Here is a 23,549-nt window from a genome sequence, read left to right on the forward strand (position 1 = left end):
TATACTCGTACGCAACTGATTTAACAAGGAGTTTGCATCTTTATTAGTCATACTTGAGCTAATTAACTAATTTTCTCAAAAATAAAAATGAACGTAGATGCTTTCATCGAGACAGCTGAACGGATGCTCTAATCAACTGAGCTATGAAAGCACTATGCACAACAACGAATTTGTGTTCTACTTCCTCATTTCCACAACGGTTGACGTATTTGGTTGTGTTAAGACAAGACCTTGACCAATAATAATTTTATCATATGTAAATTATATGATAGGAAACCACAATTATATGTAAGAACTTTCAAATAGGAATCTATCGATATAAATTTCATATCTCAAAACACATATATTAATGAAGTATAATATTCGTCCATCCAACAAAGGATGTCACAACTTTGACTAAATTTGAATGCATCTATCAACTAAGTTATGTCTAGATACAGCCAAATTTTAACAAACTTGAGACATCTTTTGTTGGATGAAGGGAGTAGTTGGTTAAAGATTTGTCTTAACAAAAATAAATAGGCCGATGTTCGTTATCTATTGCAATGCAAACGCATACTAAAGTTTTGTTCGTCTACCCAAGACGGATAAATTTGCTCAATCAAATAAATTGTTCAATCACATATCGCGCACCAGCACACCTGGAATGTACAAACAAACATCAAACATAGAAACTGCGGTCTTTCTAGTTAATTTGAACCTGGTGTATCAGAAGTTGCATTTGGATTACTCCTACATCATTGCATTGAACTATGGCTGTGAGCCTGTGAGTGAGAAATTCTTCATAAAGATTATTTCCGGTGATCGAAATCTCCCGGCCAATCATGGTCAGTAGGACATACCAAGAATAAAGTGTAGAATGAGGCAAACACATTCCTAAAAGAACACATCTTTGAGACAGCAACCCGTCTTGCCATTACAAGTGTAGAATGAGGCTAACACCACGCTTGAGCAGAATTCCTAAAAGAAGTAGCAACACTAAGCGATAGAAGAGTTCACCGAGACAGTACGAACATCGGATCGCCCAGTGAGGACGCTACTGCTGCCCCGATGAGCACCGGTGCCGCGTCCGAGCTGAGCATTGCTGGCAGAACCGATCCGCGGACAGGCACTGGGCTCCTGCTCGCTCTGCCAAGATTGCTCAAGTGTACTGACCGTGCCTCTGTCCTCGACATCGTCGTCGCTGTCGTCGGACTGCGAGACAGTCCACGTCCTGCCGGTGGAATCGACGGAGTTGGGCTCCCACGAGGACCTGGTCCAAGGGTTGCCGGCGAAGCTGTTGCTCCCGGCGGACTCCTGCGGCTCGATGTCCCTCACGGACACGTACTTGTGCAGGCTCGGCTCCGTGAGGTCGTCCTTGACAACGACCTCAGACTCGACGACGTGCGTGCCCGCCGTCGCCGGCCCCTTCCCGCTGTAGCAGCTCACGTTGATGGACCCCATGTCGTCGGCCGACCGGTCCAGCTCGAAGCTCCTGTCCTCCTCCGACGAGGAGTTGAGGTCCGCGACCGCTTCGAGAATGGAGCAGGCTTTGGACACGCACGCCGGGAGCGAGAACGCCGGCGCCGGGGCGGCGGCGTCGCCGGCCTTCTGCTGGTGATAGCTCTGGATGTCCTCGAGGAGCAGGGAGGCGTAAGAGTTACCGTTGTGGTCGAAGTCGCGAGAGGACCGCCTCGACGACCTGCCTGCCGCCTTCGGGTTGTTGGCCACGCTCTCGGCCACAATGCTGACCGAGTGCGTAGCGTTCATCCTGGACGAGGGCGCTTTGATGTCCGACGCCATGGTTGCTGCCTCATCCAGGAAGGCGTTAGAGCTGCCGTTGTTGTGGTCGAAGTCGCGCGACGCCCGCCTCGACGACCGGCCCGTTGGCCCTGCCGCCTTAGGGTCCGCCACGATGCTCACCGAGTGCGTCGCTTTCATCCTGGAGGACGGTGCTACTGCTTTGGTGTCTGATGCCACGGCATCTTCCAAGTCGAAGTCGCGCGAGGACCGCCTCCATGACCGGTCCCTCGGATTGACGACGCTCTCGGCCACAATGCTCACAATGTGCGTCGCGTTCATCCTTGCTGACGGTGCCTTGGCGCCCAACGACGCCACTGCCTCCTCCACGATCTCCGGCTTCTCCTTGCTAATCCGGCAGCTGGGTGCCTGTTCTTTCGCCCGCTCTGCTAACTTCTGTGGCACGACGGCGGCACTCTCCATGGGTTTCTGCGACCAATACATTGCAAGGATTTGAGCAATTTGATGGGGAAAAAAGATGGCTAAAATTAAATTCCCCCCAAGTTTGAAAGCTTTCGCTGAGCCATACCTTTCGGGGCTTTCCACTGTTGTTGCTGTGCTGGTTGTTGACTAGAGTGTTCTCGTCCTTGTTGACTAGAGTGTTCTCGTCCAGCTCAGACATGGGGTTGCGACGGTACGGCGAGTGATCCGCCTTCCTGGAGGAGCTCCGGCTCAGCGACGGCCCGTGCGTCGGCTGCACCCCGGCATTCTCATTCGCGACGGCAGCCGCCCTCGCCGGGGAGTTCGACCTCAGAGTTGGCGATGGATACCTCTTCACCGGCGACGGCGCGCGCCCTTTCTCCCGGGCCGGGACAGAAACCATCTTCCCGGGAGGCCGCGCGACCCGCTCGACGCCCGCGGAGCTCACGGCCGCGGGTGCGGCGTCGCCACGCCGTCCCGGCGAACGGCTCACTCTCCTGCTCCCGTTCCCACCGCCGCCGCTGGTCCTCTCGTGGCTCGCCGACCTCTTGCGCTCCGGCGTCCTCCGGCGCGGCGACGGCCTCGACACGGCGGCTGCCCCGTGCCTCTCCCAGTCGCACTCGTCGTCGACGCCTCCGCCTCTCTTCTCCCTGTCAAAATCATAGCTCCTCTTGGATCCAGAGTACCTATGGTGGCCGCCGCCGCTCTCGCCCGACGCCGACGCTTTCCCCGAAGCCGAGGAGCTCCGGCTGAGCCGGCCGCACTGGATCAGTATCGCGTCCACCTCCTCCTTGGTGCAGCTCGAGGTCCGCACCGGCACCCTGCTCACAGCGGCGGGCTTCGCATCCTCCGCCGCCGGCGCCGGCACCGCCTTCGCCCCCTCGCCGTTCGCCTCCGCGGCCACCTCGGCAGCCGCGGCGGCGGCGGCAGCCTTGACCACGAATACCGTCCGCTTGTCCGCCGCCGGCTCCTCCGCCTTCCTGGTGGGCGCCGGCTTTGCCAACGGCGCCTTCTTCACCTCCGGCACTAGCGCGGCATCCTCCTTGCCGGCCCTCTTGCCGCTCTTCTTCTTGACCGCGTTGCCGCACGGCTGCTCATCTCGGCGTCGTTGCTTCTTGCTGAGGCAGAGACCCATGGGTTCAGATACGAATGACGGATTTGGGAGCTGGTATGAGGTGGGGATTCCACGCACAGAGATGAGGTGGTGTTTGAGCAGGAGTAAAGTGAGCGTTGGGGAGTGTGTTTTGTACTGGGTGCTCGCGAGAACCGAGGCGGCGGAGTGAAGCGTGGTGCGAGAGGGGATTTCAAATTTTCCGTTTGTTCCATTGGGGACTGTGCGCGGCCCGAGCGGCGCACGCTGCGTATAGGAGAAAGCCGTTGAAGCGACGCACAACGGGACAAGTGGTTCAGGCCACTGCCTGTTGTACAGCACCAGTAGTACCCAGCTCGATTCAAATTAGCCAGCCATGCCCATGAGATGAGAGGGGTAGAATCAGCCATGAGCTGAATACGTATTTTTTTTTTCGAACACAAAGAATCGACCGTTTGAACCTGGGGAGCACGACCCGAGTGACGTGGCCGCTTAATTCATGCGATCTGAGCTTGGCAGCACTTTGCAGCGGGATAAGATTTTTTTTTGCCGCAGCACAACTGGATAGGATGAACCGATGATGAACGATGAGTTCGTCATCCTTGATTCGTTGACCTTGTCGCAGCATTTGACCGCGCATGTCTCTCTCGCTGCAAATTTCACGTACAGTCTCGTGCACCCTGGCATGCCGTCGGTAAGATTTTTCGTTTTTCGCCAGTGAATTCGTGGGCTAAGTATATGAAAGCCCGTTTAAGCAAGTCTAATCAGCTCGTAAATCCTTGGCCGCAGGCACAATTCTAAAGACATGGCCGCCTGGGCGGCAGTGGTAAACTGGTGGGTCAGTTCACGGTTCCAGTGGTAATACTCCCTCCATTCCTTAAAGATTGTCACGTTAGTTTTTATTAAGACAAGTCTTTAACCACAAATTACTATGTTAAGGTGTGGTTTATATGACATTAAATTAGTATCGCTAAATTCGTTATCAAAAATATTTCATGGTACTTGTGGCTTCATGTCATATAAATAACACTTTAACGTAGTAATTTGTGGTCAAAATCTTATCTTAATCAGACTTAATATGCCAATTTTTAAGAAACGAAGGGAGTAGTGAAGTAGTGAGCAGAGCAGAGCAGAGCAGAACCTGGCCTGTGAGATTCAAAATACGTGGCCTTCTGGTGTCCAGGCTACGAAACAAACCTCATTTTGTAATCCTCTTTCCTTTCTTTTACCAAAGGCATCCAAAGTTCTCAGCAGCCAGCAGCATCCGGGTTGACTGTTTCATTATGTAAAAGTATGAGGTATTTGAGCTGCTGTACATCGAGTGAGCCACCACACCGTCACAGAAGTACAAAAGCTGAAAAGTTGACCAAAAGGCAGCCTTGCTCTATGAAGGAAACAAAGCTGTCTCGTGCCTGGCTTTTGAAGATTTCACCATATCTCTATCTCGCTTCTTTTTCTGCCGACGGCGGAAACTACTGAAACGGTGACGAAAATTAAAAGGGTATAAGGTTACAGTCTGATGGAGTTTCTTTTGAGCTGGCAAAGGTGATTCCAAGGACACAACTAAATGAACAAAACAGATCATTTTTTGTGACAAAACCATGATCAACACAGTAAAAGTCGCAAAGGATACAGATACGGAGAAAAACAAAAAAGGAACACGGGAGGATGGGGCAGGGTTTAGACAAACCACCGATCAACACTTCCAATGCAATGCAAACAGCGACTGCAGGCATCACAAAATGACCAATACAACAAACGCGCCGCCGACGTCCCCACTGACGACATACGAGACAGGTTGCCACGCGCAATCGAAACAACAATTTCTCAAGTAGACCCGCTTTGGCGATATCATATCTTTCCCACGATCGTTCGCAAACCAAGCTTTGATGAGAATAGAAATTATGTGGATTCGGCAAATGATGACAGCTAAAAATGCGTGATCAGATCTTTGGATGACTCTTGATGCAATTATAACCAGGCTAGATGTCAGCAATAGAGTTAATGGACATTAACTCCTTAGCGTAAGTTGACCTGACTAACTAAATATAATCCAAAAACACCCGCAACATGCTACCAGTTACTACTGACATGTTAACAGTCAAGACATTGTACTGAATTACACAGGTGGAAACTGTTCGAATTTCAAACAGAGTTCACTACAGACACAGGATAATAACAGTGAAAATGAAGGCCACATGTTGGGTCAATGGATGCAATGAAATCTCATGCTGAGATCGGTTGCAGATTCTTCACCAAAGCATATGCATAAACTGATGCAAAATAGGAGTGTACATTGATTATAAATTCATATCACAATTCGCACCTGACACCACCCGACATGAAACAAAAGAACACATCTAACATTTTACTAACATGTACCACTCAGGCAAGAGCTGCAAAAACCGCGAATGTACAAGCACAGTAACAACATGTACACATCAAGCATTAAAGTACAAGTAGTATTCAAGAAAGAGCAACCATAGAAAAATAAAACTGAACACACATTTTCAATGGCATAAACACTTAAAGATATGAATTTTGTTTCCAGGTTAAAACGTAGTTAAACAAGTGTTTAGAAGGGTGAAATGCATCGGAAATCCTACAACTGTTGGTGGGTACTAAATTAGTCATAAACCTATGAGAATGCAGTACTAAGTCCTAAAAGGACATCAACTGAGTCGCCGGAGATCCTACCAAGGTCGCATCAGTTCTGACCTGCACGTGTGTCAAGTTGAGCACCGCCAAGTAGGCATAGGATTGATGTGGGAATAACAGAAAGGCATTATATTTTGCAATATACATGCCCGTCGTCAAAATGCCATCCATGCAGGTCAGGGCTGATGCAAGACCTCCAACGACTCACTTAATGTACTTTTAGGACCCAATTCTGCATTTTCATAGTTTTAGGACTAACTAGACACCCCGTCAATACTTTTAGGATTTCCAGTGCCTTTCACTCTTTTGAGAAACACACAACTTCCAAGGATTCAGAACAGAACTTGGTTTCCAGAATAAAAAAATAGTTTGACCAAAACCAGACAAAATTCGCTGAATCAATCAATTCATGAATCACAAAGAGGAGTACTTGGGTGCTAAACAGTATTTGAGAAACGCATTGCAACCTAACACTTACTTGGCCTGGATCAGGGAATTATGAAAATCCATTCCATTAACAAAGCTGTTGCTTGTAAAAATTCTATGCTATAAAACACTTCGGCCCTGTTTGGATTGAATGTATTTTTTTTCTTGGGGTGTTGGTATTTAGCCTCCCACACAAAAGATACATTCAAACCAAAGAGGGCCTTAGCCTTATAATACTGAACATAACAACAGTGGGATAACTTTATAGTAAAGAGACGCTTCATGATGCTAATTTGCTTAGAGTACTGTATTCAGTATAGCATCACGGACGAGGGAACCCGATTGCTTGCTGAAACAAAAATATAAGCAAAATTGCAGAAGCAAAACCTAGGCAAACTTCAAGGTCTACTTGTAACCAATTAAGCCAAGGTTTGATTGATCACTTATAGAATCCAGTTTCCAGCAGAAACGTCAGTTGGCATTGAATCCTGCAACAGTGCCTACACAAAGACAACTATGACACATTATATGTCGACTTGATGACAGATGGAGAGGGAAGTGGGGAGTGGTGACAGTGAGTAGCAAAAAGACAAAGTTGGCCAAATTTAGGGGATAGCAGAGATGGGGAAATGAGATCAGGAGAGAAAAGGAGTTCAAATAGATGCCTTGACCAACTATGTGTTGCATCCACGAAACCTGTACACTAGATGCCATGTGGAATTTGGAAAGCCCAGTCTCAAAACCACTGCCACATAGGACAGACCAGGTTGGACTCAGGCTTGCGGGATATTAGTGCAGTTGGGCCAGTTCAGTGCATAGTAGATAACTTTATGCATTAAGGACTATAATTAGACAGCTTGAATAGTTCATGGATGTAATGTATACCTTTCCCTTTTTCTTAAAAACAATGTACAGTATCTAACCGAACTCTCCCATCCTAGGCACTAAGTGAAGAACCAGAGCCAGTTGCTTTATGGCCATATTTACGCGATAAAATTACAAGATATTACCTTCTAATGGATACAAACATCATAGATCATACTGCTTATACATGAAATGAGAAGCCGCAACAAGTATCAACACAATTTTATGGGTCCAAGTTCATATTTGGTACTAGAAACTTCTGGTTTATTTCACAGGACATAAATGAGGGGCTTGGCCAATACTAACATATCCATACGAAGTACGAACCATGGGAAATATCAGCATCCTTATGCTGCTGGTATGTTGAATCTAGAATGAAATAACAAGTAGAACAGTAACTTGAACCAGATCCAAGTGTTGCAGATTTGCAGGCAAGTAAAAGGAGCAGTGATGCTGAGTTGGAATATTAAGAGAAGCAATTGAAAACCTACACTTGGAGGATAAAGTTCCCAAGATGAAATACACAGGTAGGAGCGTATATATTGCAAACTCATATTTGACTGTTAACTTACCTCATGTGTGCCTAGACTTGATTTGGGTGAATTGGATTCTAAGGGATATATAAGTCACTTAAAAAAATATTTTGCGAATAAATCCTACCTGATATCACTTAGTATCAATGAACAACTCAAATTAGGAGTTAGCATTACCAAAATAGTTTGACCCAGATATTCCCCCTGTTGGAAGGACAAAACCCTACACAACATAGGCAGAGTGGTCCTGCCGGTGACTACGAAAATTAAAACAACAAAAACGCCTCCAATTCATGCAAACTCACAAATCAAGTATGTAACAAAGTAGAAATGCACATATTTTTCCATGTGTGAACATGATAAGTACAAAATCTCTCGAAGTTTATTACCACGCACTAAAGGTTGCTCCCTGTTCCAAAATAGATGATGCTTTAGATTTTGCACACTCTCTAATGAGCAATACTAACCAGTAGTCTTTGTATGAATATGTAGTTAATAATTATACAAAAAATTGTTAAACTATTTTTCACGACACATGTAACGGTACATTTTTTATCTAACAAATTTAAGTAGTTATTGAATAGTTAGTTGTAAAGATATAAAAGCTTGCCACACCTTCTTGAGGACGTCCTTCAAACTTTTATTCCTTTTCTTTTCCTTCTGTGTTTCGGCGTGCTGGTGTGCTTTAGTCTGATGGTGCATGTACCAATAAATTTGCATATTCTCACCAACACAATAGGGAAAGCTCAGCAAAAATAGTTTTTTTTCTTCTAATTATGCATGTAATATCCTCTTATTGCTTCTCTTTAGAAAGATGATCTTCCTCGTTTTGGGGTTGCAAAATTCATCTTAAATACCTTAGAAACTGGGAACACCATGTACTCGATTTTAACAGCTACATTATGCATTCAGATAAGCCTTTATTTCTGTTCAGTACATGAGAATTCTCGATATATTTTCCATGGAATCAGATAAAATTTTGGCTGACCATGGATAAGGAAACTTTAAGATGCTCAGAAAATATGTTACAGCAATGGATTTTGAACCTAAAAGAAAAATGGATTGAATCAGTAGACCAGTATATAAATAAAATCTTGTGTTCCTAGTAAGCACATTACCAATGAGATAAATTGGTATCCAACCATCCATTATTAAATCTAGGGCAAATTCCTTGCAGTAACACTATTTTGACACTCAACAGAACAAATTATTGAACACAGCCAACAACAGAAACCATCAGTATAACTGCTTTCTTTCATAATCGTCATCATCTCAAACAATTCTCACATCTGAAAATTTTGATGTTAAACAAAAGAGTGATGAAGAGCACAGCACAGGAGAAGTAAACAACCATCGACTTACTGGTATCTCCTCGCAACCTCTTCAACCTCTTCTCTTAGTGTACATAAGCTGCATCCGCCCCCAAGGTCGCATTATTCTACAACAGAGGGCCCTATTCGTCTCCGACGAACTCGAGCTCGTCCTCCCGGAGGTGGGCCAAGAACCGGACCGGCTTGGCCTGTCCGTCCAGCTTGAGCTCGAACTCCACCTTGAAGGGGCGATTGGCCGTGATGCGCTTGCCCTTCCAGACACCGACATACTGCTTGACCACACCCTCCATGCCCCGGAGGTCCAGGTCCGGCGCCTTGGAGACGTGGTGGACGCGAACAGGAGCCGTGACGCGCACGCGCTTTCCGAGCTTCGGCGCCGCCGCTGCCTCCTCGTCCACCACATCAGGAGATGGGGACACGTTGCTGCTGACGGCAACTTGGCGCGCTGTGCGGAGGCGCGCGCGACACCGCGGTGGTGCGAGGCAGAGTGCGACCGTGGATTTTGGAGGGAGGAATCGGCGGAGGAGGCGCGAGGAGGTGGACGGGGACGCCACGGCGGTGGCGGTGGCTGTTGCCATCGGGGAGGTTGGTGCCGGGCGGGCGGGTGGGGAATTGCGTCGAGCAGGTGGTATGCACGTGAGGATAATAGGCGCGGAGTGGAAGGGGAAAGCGATGGCGATTGGGCAGAGGTCTGGAAATTCTAGCGAGGTATGCCTTGCGGGCATCCCAAGGTCATCTGATCATCCAAGATGACTTCATGATGTGAGGCTTGGGCCGCTTTTGACAAGCAGAGGATCGATCCGTTAAAAGCCGTTTCAACGAGCAGTTGGACGGGGATTTCTCTGAAGTCTGAATTGCCGCTGGAACCCAACTGTCCCTTGTGAAATGATTGTGGGATTTCTACGAGTTTTTCCGTTTCAAAGAGTATGATGCAAGGGCGCTCCTAATAATTTGTATCTTATACCCGCAAGAAAAAAAAACATTGTATCTTAGACAGTACTCCTGCTATGGTATGTAGACAAGCTTTTTTTATTATGTTTTGTGAGAGAGAGATTATGAATCTTTTTAGGTTTAGCGCCAAGAGTTGTATTTAGATTAATGTACTCGCTCCGTTCACAAATAAATGTACTTCTAAATTTTGTCCTAACTCAAACTATTGTAGATTTGACCAAGTTTGTTGAAAAACGTAGAAACACATTTGACGTCAAATCGGTATATGAAACTATATTTCAAAACGGATCTAATGATACTAATTTAGTTAACAAAATGTTGCTATATTTTCCAATAAAACTGGTCAAACTCTAATATCAAATCAGCCAAGAACACAAGAGAGCATACCTCTCTCATGTTCTCGAGCGGATGCTCCATTCCCGCCCGCTGGCCATGGTCTACGGTCTATCTCGAGTGAATTTGCCTCGTGCGTTCATGGAACTCATGGGCAAGGCCGCTCGCCCACTCCTCCCACATATCTCCGGCGTTGGAGGCCTAGCTCGCCGAGCGATTGTGCGCGTGCGTCAAAGCATGCGTGGGAGGAGCTGAACAACGAGGCGCACCGGCAACACCCTCTACAACATCTTCCTTCTCTCACCCAGGCCCTCAACGTCACCCGTTTACCCGTCGTTCTTTGCCTCCCAAAGGCCCACCGAATTCGCTTCCGCGGTTCCCCTGCGTCCAGAAGGATGAGGGCGACGGAGACTTGCTCGCACAAAACCGCCGCCGGCAGACTGGGATGTGGACGAGGGATTGGCTTCGATTCGATTGCGGGCGTGGGTTTTTTCCTGGGTGGATGCTTGGGCTGAGTGGGGTGAATACCAACCCTTGATGATCGATCCGACGGTCCACAGCGAGTGGATGGTGAGGGATGAGTAAATTGTGTGTTTATAATAGTAGAAATGATATGAATCAACATGGTGCGTCTCCTTAGGTACCATGGTGTTTACTGCAACCGTTGGAAACAGAATATGTTGCTGCAACACTGTTGCATAGTGCAACGATTGGGGATTTAATACAACAAATAATTCCGTTGTCATCGACCGAATTCTTTGTAATTAAAGCCAGATATTCTTATGAGTACTTTATGCTAGACCAAAGGCCAGAAAAAACTCTAGTTACAGTTGGAGTAGCAATTTACAGGCAGCAGTGCTGAAGAATTAATGTCTGGAATAAGTTTCAGACAATAGGAATACATGAACAGCAAATATGAATGCTAAAGGGAATACTACAGTCAACAAAATCAGAGCAGTCACATACAAAAACGATACCTAGTAAAGCCATCACATAAAAGTGAAACCATCGATGAAATTCGCATTAAACATATTTCGAAGACCAGAACAAATTAATACGGAGTACTATCTAACACACTCATCATGCATGCTAAAATGTGGAATGGAGGAGATTGACTGGTCACCCTAGATCAAGCTGACCAAAAAACTGCAGCCTGGAACAGGGTTTACTTGTGGTTTTCAGAAGAAATTTATGAGAGAAATGAATGTGTATGGCCAAATGGTTCTTGATGTAACGATGTTGCGATGCATGAGTAAGTGCGTGATGGCGCAAAGGCTGTCTTAAAAACTGCAACCTTGCGTGCATCTCTGTCCTAATCCTATTTGGGGATCGATCAGCGAGCGGTGTTTGAATGCGCATGCATGCATGTTTATTTAGTCCTGCTTCCACATGAGGCTAGGAGCCTGAGCTGTCTCGGGGGGAGGAGGAGGAGGAGGAGGAGGAGGAGCTGAAGAGGAGATTACCGGGACGTCGTCATCGCATGGGCACGGCCACGGCGTGCCCGACGTCCCTGCTGCTATTTCCTGCGCGCCAGAATGCACCACGCCGGCATCGTCACCGGAGAAGCGAGGGTGGAGGAAGAGGCCGCGGGCGCCGTCGTCTTCCATGTCGTAGTCCCAAAAGGAGCTTCCGGGGCCCCACGCGTTGAACCATGCCTCGTCGGGCGGAGCCCACATGGCGCCACCGGATGATGATGCCACCGCCGACGCGTGAAACATCTCGGCCGAATACGGCGCCGTAGCCGCGTCACGAGAGCTGCCTGTAGTTTCCTGGATGGTCGTCGCCGTTGGACTAAGCGGATGCTGCTGTAATTGGTTCTCAAAGGACGTCGTCCCTTCTGCTTGCTGCTGCTGCTGCTGCTGCGTGTTGAACGGCGCCTCGTCAGAAGCTTGCGGAGGCGACGAAGACGAAGAGGAGCACGAGGCGGCGGCGGCGGTCGAGGCAGAAGCAGCAGCGGAGCTGGCGCTGGTGCGGCCGCTGCCACCGGCGCGGCCCTTGGCGAGGAAGCGGTCGGGGAAGTTGAGGCGCGCGTTCTCGCCGCGGAGCTTGAAGGCCTCGCGGTCATAGGCCATGGCGGCGTCCTCGGCGGAGTCGAAGGTGCCGAGCCACAGCCGCGTGCGGTTCCGGGGCAGCCGGATCTCCGCCACCCACTTCCCCCAGTGCCGCTGCCGCACGCCGCGGTACAGCTTCTGTGGCGGTGGCGGCGGAGGCGCCTGCAGCAGCAACTGCTGGTACATCGACGGCGGCATGGCCGGGCCGCCGCGGGGGCTCAGGTTCAGCGCCTCGCTCCAGTACCGCAGCAGCTGGTGCTGATGCTGCGCGCTCTCGGCTGGCACCAGGAACGACTGCGCCGCGCAGTACGGAGGCGACGACGCGCCGAAGGATATCATCTGCTGATGCCGCAGAGGCTGAGGCGACGCCGGCTGGGATACGCTGGTTGACGACTGCGGCCAGGGATGGAGATCAAGCCGCGGGCTCCTCCCGTGCGTCGTCGTTGTCGAGGCAGCAGGCGCGATAATTGGCTCGTACGCGTAGGGGAAGATGTGACGCGCGGAAGGCGGCGAGACGGCGGCGTTGGACACAGAGGAGGACCGAGGCGAGGCGGGAGCCGAGGAGGAGGAGGACGTGGTGGAGAGCGTCGACGTGGTCCGGTGGAGGCGGTCTGGGCTCCTCCCGATCTTCTTGAGCGGGCGCAGCAATGCCGCCGCCGACGCGTTTTCCAGAACCGGCGCCAGCTGCTGCTGCTGCCGCCGCGCCTGTATGGGCGTCAAGCCCTTCCCTGATCTCCTCCCAGTACTCCCACGACCGCCGCCGCCGCTCTCGCCCGATGCGTCCATGCGGAGAAGATCGACCGCGCGGGCACAGCTGGTCGACTCGATCGGAAAATGATCGCTTGGCGACTTGGCGTTGCGCGCGCGGGGGTTGGGACGGGAGCAAGCGAGCGGGCGGACGCGTAGTGGGGTTTTGATTCTGATTCCGAGACGAGCAGGACCGAAACCAAGCTTATAAAGGTCCGGAAACAAGGGAGCCTTCGGTGCATCTCTCGCCTTCGGTGGAAAAGAGAGGCGGAAACAAAGGGTGCTGAGAGCCAGTCAGCCAGCTAGGTCGGGAAAAGATCGGTGATCGGGTCCCACGCGCATGGACTCGGCAGGCGACTATAGCTACATTCTCCCGACCCGAGCCCCGCGCGGTACGATCGACACGTCATGGCGGCACGCATCTTGGCTTGGCGCCACCGTTACGAAGCGAAATGTTGCTATCACCGCTGCGTGGACGGTACTACTGACTGACCTAGATAGAGACGATCAGAAAATTTTCCGGCTCCAGGAGACTTTGCGCTGGATTGACCCTCCGCTCGCTTTCCTTGCACTCCACACTCTCTCGAACCTTGATGTTTGTTGTACTCCTATGATGATTCCCCAAAGGCAGTGACAGTTTTTCCTGTAAAGTTTTGGAGTTCCCAACCAATCCGGTCACGCTCGCGATAATTCTATTCCAATCTGCAATTAACAGGCTATTTAGCAACCTTGTTAATTAGTAGTGCTGGTAGTACTCTGCATAGTTATGCGCAGTAGGTGAGGGAGCCTACGGAAGCGATTAGTTTTCTCAATGACATGCCAGCCCCGGTTTGCAGATTTGTTCACGCGTGCTTCCGCCCCTTGGCATGTAGTACGTGCATGCGAAGCTGCCAGAAGGGGGGAATCAATTAACTAACACCATCAGCGTTGTTTAGAGCTGTATTTTAGCCTTATCTTCCCCGAATTAGTTAAGCAAAGTGATAAGCTACGACGCATAAATTAGCAGGGCCGTACGATTAGGCTGCTTAATTAGGCCTTCCGGCAACGTAGTTTGCTGAGTTAGCAGAACCGACAGTCGTTCGACATGAATTAGCACGCGCCTTGTCGTTTGCTTCTCATGATCACCTCGCTTCACGTCCTAACACAGCGCGTCGCGTACCGATCGACGACGCACGTTTGGGAAGCGCGAAACGCAATTAGATAGCCCAGCCAGATAATTCGATCGATGCCCTGTGACATTTTCCATGTAGCTAGTCGTAAAGTATAAAAGGTACTGTAACATAACATGTCACCGTCGAGTCAAATCTTGCGATAACCGAACCGACGAAACCAACTGGTTGAATCCAGATCGATCTTCTGATCTTTGCCGGCCCATCGCCCGTCCTGACGTGAGGACAACAGCTCAGTGGCGCCGGAGGCAGCATCGATCAGCTAGCCAAGATTTTTTACTTCGAGGTCATGCATGCATCCATCTATATTTTGGTGCATGCAGTCCTGTCCCAATAATTCCAGATTCTCCCCCCGAAAGAGATGACAAAAAGAAAGGCATCCAAGTGGCCGTTCGTTCGCCTCTCTTTCTCGGCGCATCTGCTGCACGCGTGCGCGAGCTCGTACGACCCGGCCGGCTGGGCGCACCTAACCTCTCTCGGTGGATGCATGTGCAATTGCGGCATCGCTTTCCACAAGAAGGGGCACACAGACCCTGAAACTACACGTACTGTCGATCATCGCTGGACATGTACAGTACGGTCACTCGTCTCGTACGTCACTTGTCTCTCTCCGCAGAAAGAGCGAGTAGTACACGACAGCGCCTTGGTAGTACTATATGCAGCCAGCGTCCATCATTCCGACCGGCCGCCGGCTACGGGCTACCCAAGCTCGAAGGGTGACGGGGTGGACAGCCGCCCCAACCACACCCACGCGCCGGCCACACCGACCGACGTGTGTAAATCGATCGTCAAAACAGCGGGCCGGCGCGCGCGGGACACTGTCATCGGTCGGTCGTCGCTTTCGTAGGTTCCGTAATTAAAGCCGTTGGGCACCCGGCCGGACAGCCTGACCAGGCGCTGACCTTGAGTGTTCAGTAGCATATCATATCCCTAAACCCCTGGCGCGCCCCGCGGAGACTTTCGGCCCAAGTCAAGCTAAGCTAGCTGCATGGCACCGATGGAAAGGCGCATCGATCGCTCGAGCCGTAGTGCGCTTGTACGTACCCAGACGTGGCGCCACTTTTGCGCCCCACGATCGTGTTGCCGCCCTACGTGGCGTGTGGCCGTAGGCCGCCTGGGTCGGGGATATGTAGGTATCGATCGAGCCCGGCAACAAGCGGTCTTTGACTTTCAGAGATTAGATGTATACTTTAAGGAGCAAGCATCGTAACCGGGTTAGCTACTGCTAGTGCACTACCAACTCCCATTGTATACTAGAGTAGCATGGATCATGGTATCCATCATTTGCAAGCTACGAAACCGAGTAGTAACTTATTTTTGTTTAACTACAATGACGATAGACTTAAGTCAGTGCTATATCTCCGTTACAGGAATCTACATCTTATGTGTATAGTTTTGCTATATCTAAGTTGTCTGATTTTTAGTTAGAGATAGTTGATCTCTCAGACCATTGGATATGATTTTTGCGTTTTAATATTTCGAGAGTAAATTTCAAAAAACCACAGTTTTTAGGTAGTCGTATTGCTGAACCACAATTAATGGAAAACCGTCCGCAAAACCACACCTTTTGAGTCAAGTTGTCTTCGTCGGCCCGAAAGAGAGTGGTTTCGGTTTTGCTTGATTTCCACCTGCTGAACGTTACATCGGACCCAATCCGACCCGATCCGTTAGCCCATGATTAAACCCCCCACCCCCTTGTCACTTCCGACAGGTGGGCCTCACAGGTAAGGATTCAAGTAAAACCGCTTATGCATCCGGTTTCGGGCTGACCGAGACAACTTGACTAAAAAAATGTGGTTCTGCAGATGGTTTTTCGTTAATTGTGGTTCAGCGATACATCTATCCCAACAACGGAGGTTTTGTGAAATTTACTCATATTCTGAACGAACGATGGAAAGAGAAGAATGCAATGGTGTCCAAATAATAATTCAGGTTCTGATACGTCAATTAAATTTTGAGGCAACTGAAATATAGCCACACCGATATTATTATTTTTTGTCTTTTTTTGTGGACATTCATACTTTTTTTAATTTGTGTGTGGACATTCATGCACGTACATCTTTGAGTTTCCAGAGAATATGCCATCTCTTACGATACGAATCAACAACACCGACCGGTAAGAAGTTTTTTCATCTAAAAGATCGAAACATGCATGCTTGACTCTGTCTACGACCGGCGCAGCTCAATCAAACATGGGTACTAGCAGAGTGCCCGTGCTTTGCTACGGAACAAACAAAACAAATTCAAGTAATCCAATTCAAAATCAAACAGAAAGTCATTTGGTGTACAGAGACTTGTACGATCAACCAAATTCAAAATCGAAGTACAATCTGACACTTCAGCTCACCAAAGTCTAATAAATCCTATCCATTCTGGCAGCAGCAGCTAAGAGGTGACATCAGACTTAAGAAATAGCACTATCATCAAGCATGCCAAAGGAAAACATCCCGATAAATTTTGAAATATGCTTCATTTTGTGTGCAGCGACAGAAAAATAGTTTGCCATGCCAGTGCTTCACATTATATGGTCTCAGAACTCCCGACAACCGATAATTGCACTACTACAGAAAGGTTTATCAGTAACGGTCGAAAAACAACATCAGTAATGGTCGGGTATCATCAGTAACGGTCGCTCCGACCGTTACTGATATGTATCATCAGTAACGGTCACGTTGCCACATCAGTGTCGGTCGAGCGACCGATACTGATACATTTTCGGTATTTAAAAAAAAAAATCAAAACCACAGAAAATACACAGTAAATACACAGAATAATATATACAGCACAGAAAAATGTATCTCATCACAGGAAAATACATATAAAGCCGCATCACATCACAGCACATCACATCACATCATTTAAAGCATACAAATGTATATAAGCCGCATCATATAAAGCATATAAAGAATACAAATGTATCTCACTTCACGACATTGATTACAAAGTGTCAAAATTTCATAGAAGCATAATTACAAAGTGTCAAAATTTCATAGAAGCATATAAAGAATACAAATGTATCTCATTTCAAGTTTGAATATCTATTGTTGTGGGTGAACCCTAGACACGACTTGTTCCACGCGTTCGTAGAAATCCCCACTAGGCTTGATGACCTCATTGTTTATAAGATGGGCGAACTCCCTTTGAATGTTATAGACGACCCATTTAGGTTGGTGTCCCATTGTCATTCGGGGCCGCCAGTGCTCTTCCATCGCCGCGACTGACCCCTTTCACTCAGGCTTGAACATGCTGGCATTCTTCATAAGGATGTGACAGCAGTAGTAGCCACAGAACACACTGCCTGGCGGCTGTTGCTGGCAAGGGAACCTGTGGTTGTGGTGAGGCTCGTCTTTATAGCTTTTACCAGCTAGTTTTCCCTTGGTCGCCACTTTCCAGGCAGTGTTAATGAGTGATTTGATGGGTTTCCAGAACCTACCTCGAACACCCTTCTTCGGAAGTAGTGAATCGAAGTAGTACACCGCGGACCAAGTCAAACAAATGAGTAGTGTCACCCAATGGTCTCTGTTTTCAAAAGAAACAAACTTTAGTATCTAAGGGTGTATAAGAAAGACTGAATTAGGAAAAACAAACAGTTCCATATATAAAATTGAACTTACTCCAAATTAAGGAAGAAGAGGATGAATTCGTGGTCCGTGTATTTCTCGAGACATGCCACCAAGTATTTAGATGCCATGGTTCTTGAGGCATCCTTTTTTGGCTCAAGACCGATGTCACCGTAGTTGAACATCGCGGGGTCTAGAATGGCTACTTTTTTGACCTCCAATCGCCGCAGTTCTCTTATTTGGTAGGCAGATCACAGCGTTAAGAGGTTGATATCAAGCTTTTGGCGGTTGAAGAGGTGGAATAGTTCGTTGAACTCCACACCAAAGGTGATAGGACGTTCCTGAATCTTCCCGGTTTCTTGGTCAAAGAAGCCATAGTCTTTTGGGATTCTAACATTGATCTGTTGGGCATGCTGTTGAGAACTAGCTGATGCTTGCATCTAGAACTGATGAAGCTCTTGCATCTCTCTGGACACGGCATGCTGGGAATCTTCGGTGACCATCGGTCTTCCAGGATAGTAATGAAGCACCCGGTCGAACTCCCTAGCCACGAAATAGGATCCGTCTTCGAATCTCTGGCCTTGATATGGGTTCTTGATGAGAATGTCAGGCCTATTGTCCTCCCAGACTCCAGTTATGTCAGGCACATGGTGCATCTTATCTTGAGTGACATTGGAGGACTCCTTGATGGTCTTGCCGCCGCGCCCCCTCTTTTTATGCCTCCTCTTATTGTTCCATGCCTTCTGCTCCTCTGCCTTGTACTTGTCATCGATCTTTCGGCCACCCATGGACTTAGCGGCACCCAAGAGAGAGAAGGTGGGAGGGACGCTTCCAGCCTGTGCCGACCCTGTGGTGTGGCTATCTTTGAGCTGTGCAGGCATCGACATTGCCCGCTCTTCATCTCCGCCGGCATCGACAGGAGGAAGTATCCTAGGGGAAAGGCCGAGCGGCAAATGAGAAGTACCTTTGTGGGCGGAGGGAGATGGAGTCATAGAGGGCCGGCACTGGTTGTAGAGAGATACCAAGCTCCTAGGCCACATAATGCGGTAGTTTGGACAACCGCCTAAGATATCCACGCCTTCCTCCGGAGGTAGCGGGATAGCATAATCCTGATGCTCCTCGACGACGGAGTCCACCATCACGCTCACTTGTGCGTCGTTCATGAGAATGCCGTGCACCAGTGGCGGTGATTGTCTGGGCATCAGGCGGCCAATGGCGCCTACAGGCTTCCCAGGCTTGTCAACGTGGATACGACACTTCACCGGTGCCTGCGCGTAACAAGAAGAAGGCATATGTGTGTAAGATCTTTATTCATGAAGGTAAGGAGTGAAAAAGAGTTTGAAAAGATTGTTTACAAGGATGTTGTCGCTCGGACCCGGATCGTTATCCCGGATGCCCTCGCTTGGGAAGGTTGGCTAGCGGGGGGGTTGTCCATGCTAGGAGCCGGGCTGTAACCTGGGGTGTAGGTGTCTTCGTCCTCCATATGTGTGTCGGAGGCGGCGCTGCTCTTCAGCGGGGTGCTCTTTCGCTGGGGAAGAGGAGGAAGAGGAGGAAGGAGGTTCCTCAAACCTTCCACTCCTCCCTCGAGTATGGCGTCAAGGGCGAGGTGGTCTTTGGCCAATGCCGACACCAAATGATGGACGGCTTGCAATGCATATTCCCGCGACACCTCTTGAGACACGATAGATGCCTGCTCTCGCGCCTCCGGCTTAGCTTGTTCTATTATCTCAGAAGAAGCGGGGAGCTTTTTCTGGACCCTGCTTCGCTTCGGAGGAGGCGGGAAATAATCATCCCAGCAGGCCCCTTCGCCTTCTCCTAGAACACGGTCCGTGTGCTCCGTCTTTTGCAAGCTGTCGGTCACAGCCGACTCTCACCTCTTGCTCTGCATTGTCGGAGGTTTCTGACCTCTTGCTCTCCTCCCATTTGTGGGCATTTTCCTGTTATCGTATAAAACAGGACGTGAGTCTATATGGATTAGGAGTGTCATAATTAACGCCAAAAACAACTAAATGCACGTGAACCCTTACCATAAATTTTTTAACAGGCGGATGCATTGGCTCAATGCCCGCCCACTCCTCGGGTGTCATGTGCTGACGTGCATATTCTCTAGCACGTTGGTCCTCCAGCATGTCATGCACTGGAGGCACCCTGCCTGCCGCCTCGAGAATTCAGTCCTGCTTGCGCCAGACCTTCTTCTTCCTCTCTTTCCCTGCACTCCCTAGCCTCTGGTTCAAGGGCTTCCTTGCGCGCAATGCCTGCGTTCACTCTTTGCAATGAAGGCAGGGTCAGGTTCCTTCTTGAATTTTTCCCATTCGGCCTCATCAGTTACCGACGGCCATTTCTTCTTGATGATCTCGTAGGGTTTGTCTATCCACTTTCTAGCGGTGGTTTTCCAATCAGCAAGTCCATTGCGGACTGCTATGTTGACGGCCGCTAGGAATCGCTCGCGCCACTTGTCAGTGACTTGGAACCTCCTTGCAACGTCCGCGATGCACGTGTTTCTAATGACTTCGGAGATGTCACTCCACTCGTCGGTGATCTTGCAATACTTACGTGCAACGGCTTCACAGGTCATTGCGAAGGCCTTCTGTGCCCTCTCAAGCGACTCCGGGCGGCCTCTCTCAGAGTGCCGGGTGACCACGTAATAGAACTCCTTCAAGTTGTGGCTCTCCCTCGGCGTCTTTTTCCTTGGCTTCTTAGCGGGAGTTTCAGAAGGCTGCGGGTTACTCTCTTCCACCCGTCGCTCGTTGTCGCGCTCTTCTGAACGAGAGCTACCTGAGCCAGAGCTGGCAATTTGCTCTCCCGATGAAGACTCTTCATCGACACGATCTACCTCTTCCCGATCAAGAACTAGTTTCTAGCTACTCTTGCCCATTTCGTACCTATGCCATCAAAACCATCAAATATATATCGGCCGAAAATTTTGGCATGACCTATGCTAAAAAACTAGCAAATTTTCTCTACTAGGAGCTCGAAACCTGCATAAAAGACCCACCCGCATATGTACCCCTTGACTATAAAAGGATGGCCGAGGCCAACGTAAAAAGGGTTCGATTAGTTCGCATGTTCTCTGAGTTTAGGATTGATAGCATCCCAGCTTACCTTAGGACAAGCGCTTAGCAGGCAAAGTAGCTAGCCGGGGAGCACACCCAGCAACCTGTAAACACCCCAGTTTCATTGGAATATACACAAAAAGCAGGACGTAGTGTTTTACACCTTGTAACAGCCCAAGAGCAACATTTACATTTAAGCCCTTGTGTGGACCTGTTTGTAATTTAATTCTTGTTGCATAACATTTTACATTCGCATCCATGCCATGTCATCACTTCTTTGTTGCACATAAAGTTTGATTTTAACTTGTGGTTTGAATTCTTGTTGTTTGAATTTGCTAGGAGATTCAAATTTGAATCATCCTTCTTTGAGTTTTAATTCCTTTTTCCTATATTTTACAAGTGACATTCAAATGGGTTTTGTTTTAAACCTTTAACCCCATTTGAATATTTCCAAATACTAGTACCATATTGAATTCTCCTACTTCTCAGCTTTTCAAAATGATATTTAAAATTTGAATCCAAAAACTATTTGCAAAAACAGAAAACAGAAAAAGAAAAGGAAGAAGAAAAAAAAAACTCACCTGCTTACCTTAGGCCCGAACCGGCCCAGCAGCCGCCTCGGCCCACCTCCTCGCGCGTGCCGCAGCCCCGCAGCGCAGGCCGCGGCCCAACTCCACCGCACGCCGCCCGCAGTGCGCTTCCCCATGTTGAAGGCGTATTTCGCGAAATGCGCGTTCTCTCACAGCGTCGTCTTCCTCCTCTGCTTTTCTCCTTCCCGACCGGTGGAGCCCCCGCGCCATGTCAACGTCAACAGCGACAGGGAGAGCTCCGCGTCCCTACTTAAGCTGCGCCGCGCCTCCTTCCTTCCCCAGCGCCAAGAAAACCCTAGCTAGGGTTTCCTCTCCCTCCTTCTGCGCCGCCGCCGTCGCTTTCCTCCAAGCCGTGGACGCCGTCGCGACGCGCCGCCGTCTCCGGCCGAACCACGACGCCCCGACCGCGCCACGAGCTGCGCCTCATCGTCCTCTACGCGCACGTGCAAGGAATTGGACGGGAAACGTCTACGTCGACGCCTAGGTCTTCTTCCCCGACTCCGGCCGCTGACACTTCTCCGGCGAAATTCCGGCAAGCACGTCCACCTATCCTCGTCAGCTTCCTCCTGAGGAACCGGGGTGAGCTCCTCTTCCTCCATCTTCTTTCCGCACTCAATTTGGTGCATCGTATCGCCGTAGCCGAGCGCGCGCGCTCCGCCGTGCCGCCGGCAAGCTCCTGCTCGTCGCCGCGCTGTCGTCTCCTTAAAGATGTTGTGGTGATCTTCGTGCCGCTTAGTATATTTCTGCGTGCCGCTTCCATTTCCGTGTTGCTAGCCCTCCGCCGCTTCCTTAGGTCACCTGCGACGTGCCTCGCCGTGGCCGTCACGCGTGCCCAAGCCACCAGCTTGGGTTAGTTTAAGAAGGTTTGCACCCTATAGGTGTTGAGATCCAACGTTGCACCGCAGTGGCTTGCTCCTCCGTGTTAGATCTGGCCGACGCAGGTTCTATTCCCCCTCGCGTGGAATAAAAACCCCATTTTTGGGATTTCACCGGCCACTGACACGTGGGCCCCACGGACCCACCTGTCAGCGACCTGGTGCACCGCTGCGCCCGGTGGAACGAGTCCACGCGCCTGTGCCGCGTCAGCGAGCCCGGGTCCACATGTCAGTGACCGTGGCTAGGACCTGACCGTGTGCGTTTGGGTTTTCTTTTTGGAGTTGTTTTTAAATTCCAAAAATGTGTCAAATCTTGTTTAAATCCTAGAAAATGCATGCTATGTCCAATTTGAGCAAACCATATATGTTTTGGAATCATAAAAATGCAAGGAATTTAACTGTGTAAGTAGATTTACGTTTTGAGGTTTCAAATTTCAAATATGTCCCAGATTTGAAATTCAAACATAAGAACTTGTGTAGCTCCTAGTTTAAAATTGGTAATGAATTTGAACCTTCTGTAAAAATGTGAACTATTCTTTGGAACCTGTACTTTATGACCATGTTACTGTTTAATATGTTTGAGCAAGGTGGAACCACTGTTATCATCCATCTTAACATCTAATGGATAATCTATTTCACTAAATGTCTAGCACTCTTGATTGAGTGGAATGCATCGTTCTATCCCATGCCATGCATCCTTGTTTGTGCATTGCACTCTATGTATGCTTATTCCTACCTACCTTGTGTGTTTGGATCTTATCGTTAGCGACTCCGACTTACTCCGTTGACGATCCAGGTTCCCACACTTCTTCGGATCCCCTCTCTCGGTGCCCTATCGACCGAGAATCCAGGCAAGCAGCCATTCCTTGAACGTGTTGTTTAAACCCAATGCCTCTCTCTCGTTCTTGCATTAAGTTACGCTCTCAGTTCTTGTCACGATGCCTTTAGAATTGCATAGCTTTAGTCAGCTCTACTCAAATGCCTATTGTCTTGTTCCTTGTCCTATTACCATGTCACATGTTTGTTATTGCCCTAGTTGGTCATTAGAAGTCTTGCTTAGATGGCTAGTCTAGTGTCCTTACTTGGGCTTACACAATTGCTACATTCACATGCTACTTT

The 23,549-nt window shown here is 49.0% G+C and overlaps 3 protein-coding genes across 3 annotated transcripts; all 3 read right to left on the reverse strand.

The window, feature by feature from the left end:
- Positions 1 to 767: 767 nt before the first annotated feature.
- On the reverse strand, positions 768 to 3,604 carry LOC100829565 (uncharacterized protein At1g65710). Its single transcript, XM_003581400.4, has 2 exons — positions 2,309 to 3,604; positions 768 to 2,208 (listed from the first exon to the last, which is right to left on the reverse strand). The coding sequence occupies exons 1-2, from the start codon at positions 3,332 to 3,334 to the stop codon at positions 979 to 981; spliced, it is 2,256 nt and encodes a 751-aa protein (XP_003581448.1). The 5' UTR covers positions 3,335 to 3,604; the 3' UTR covers positions 768 to 978.
- A 5,296-nt stretch (positions 3,605 to 8,900) lies between these two features.
- LOC100829876 (ferredoxin-thioredoxin reductase, variable chain, chloroplastic) lies at positions 8,901 to 9,879 on the reverse strand. The gene has a single exon (XM_010241860.3). It carries the CDS (start codon positions 9,824 to 9,826, stop codon positions 9,224 to 9,226), a length of 603 nt encoding a protein of 200 aa, XP_010240162.2. The 5' UTR covers positions 9,827 to 9,879; the 3' UTR covers positions 8,901 to 9,223.
- A 1,270-nt stretch (positions 9,880 to 11,149) lies between these two features.
- Positions 11,150 to 13,571, reverse strand: LOC100830181 (ethylene-responsive transcription factor ERF053). The gene has a single exon (XM_003581402.4). It carries the CDS (start codon positions 13,220 to 13,222, stop codon positions 11,759 to 11,761), a length of 1,464 nt encoding a protein of 487 aa, XP_003581450.1. The 5' UTR covers positions 13,223 to 13,571; the 3' UTR covers positions 11,150 to 11,758.
- Positions 13,572 to 23,549: the final 9,978 nt, after the last annotated feature.

Source organism: Brachypodium distachyon, chromosome 5, assembly GCF_000005505.3.
Source record: "Brachypodium distachyon strain Bd21 chromosome 5, Brachypodium_distachyon_v3.0, whole genome shotgun sequence".
Lineage (NCBI taxonomy): Eukaryota > Viridiplantae > Streptophyta > Magnoliopsida > Poales > Poaceae > Brachypodium > Brachypodium distachyon.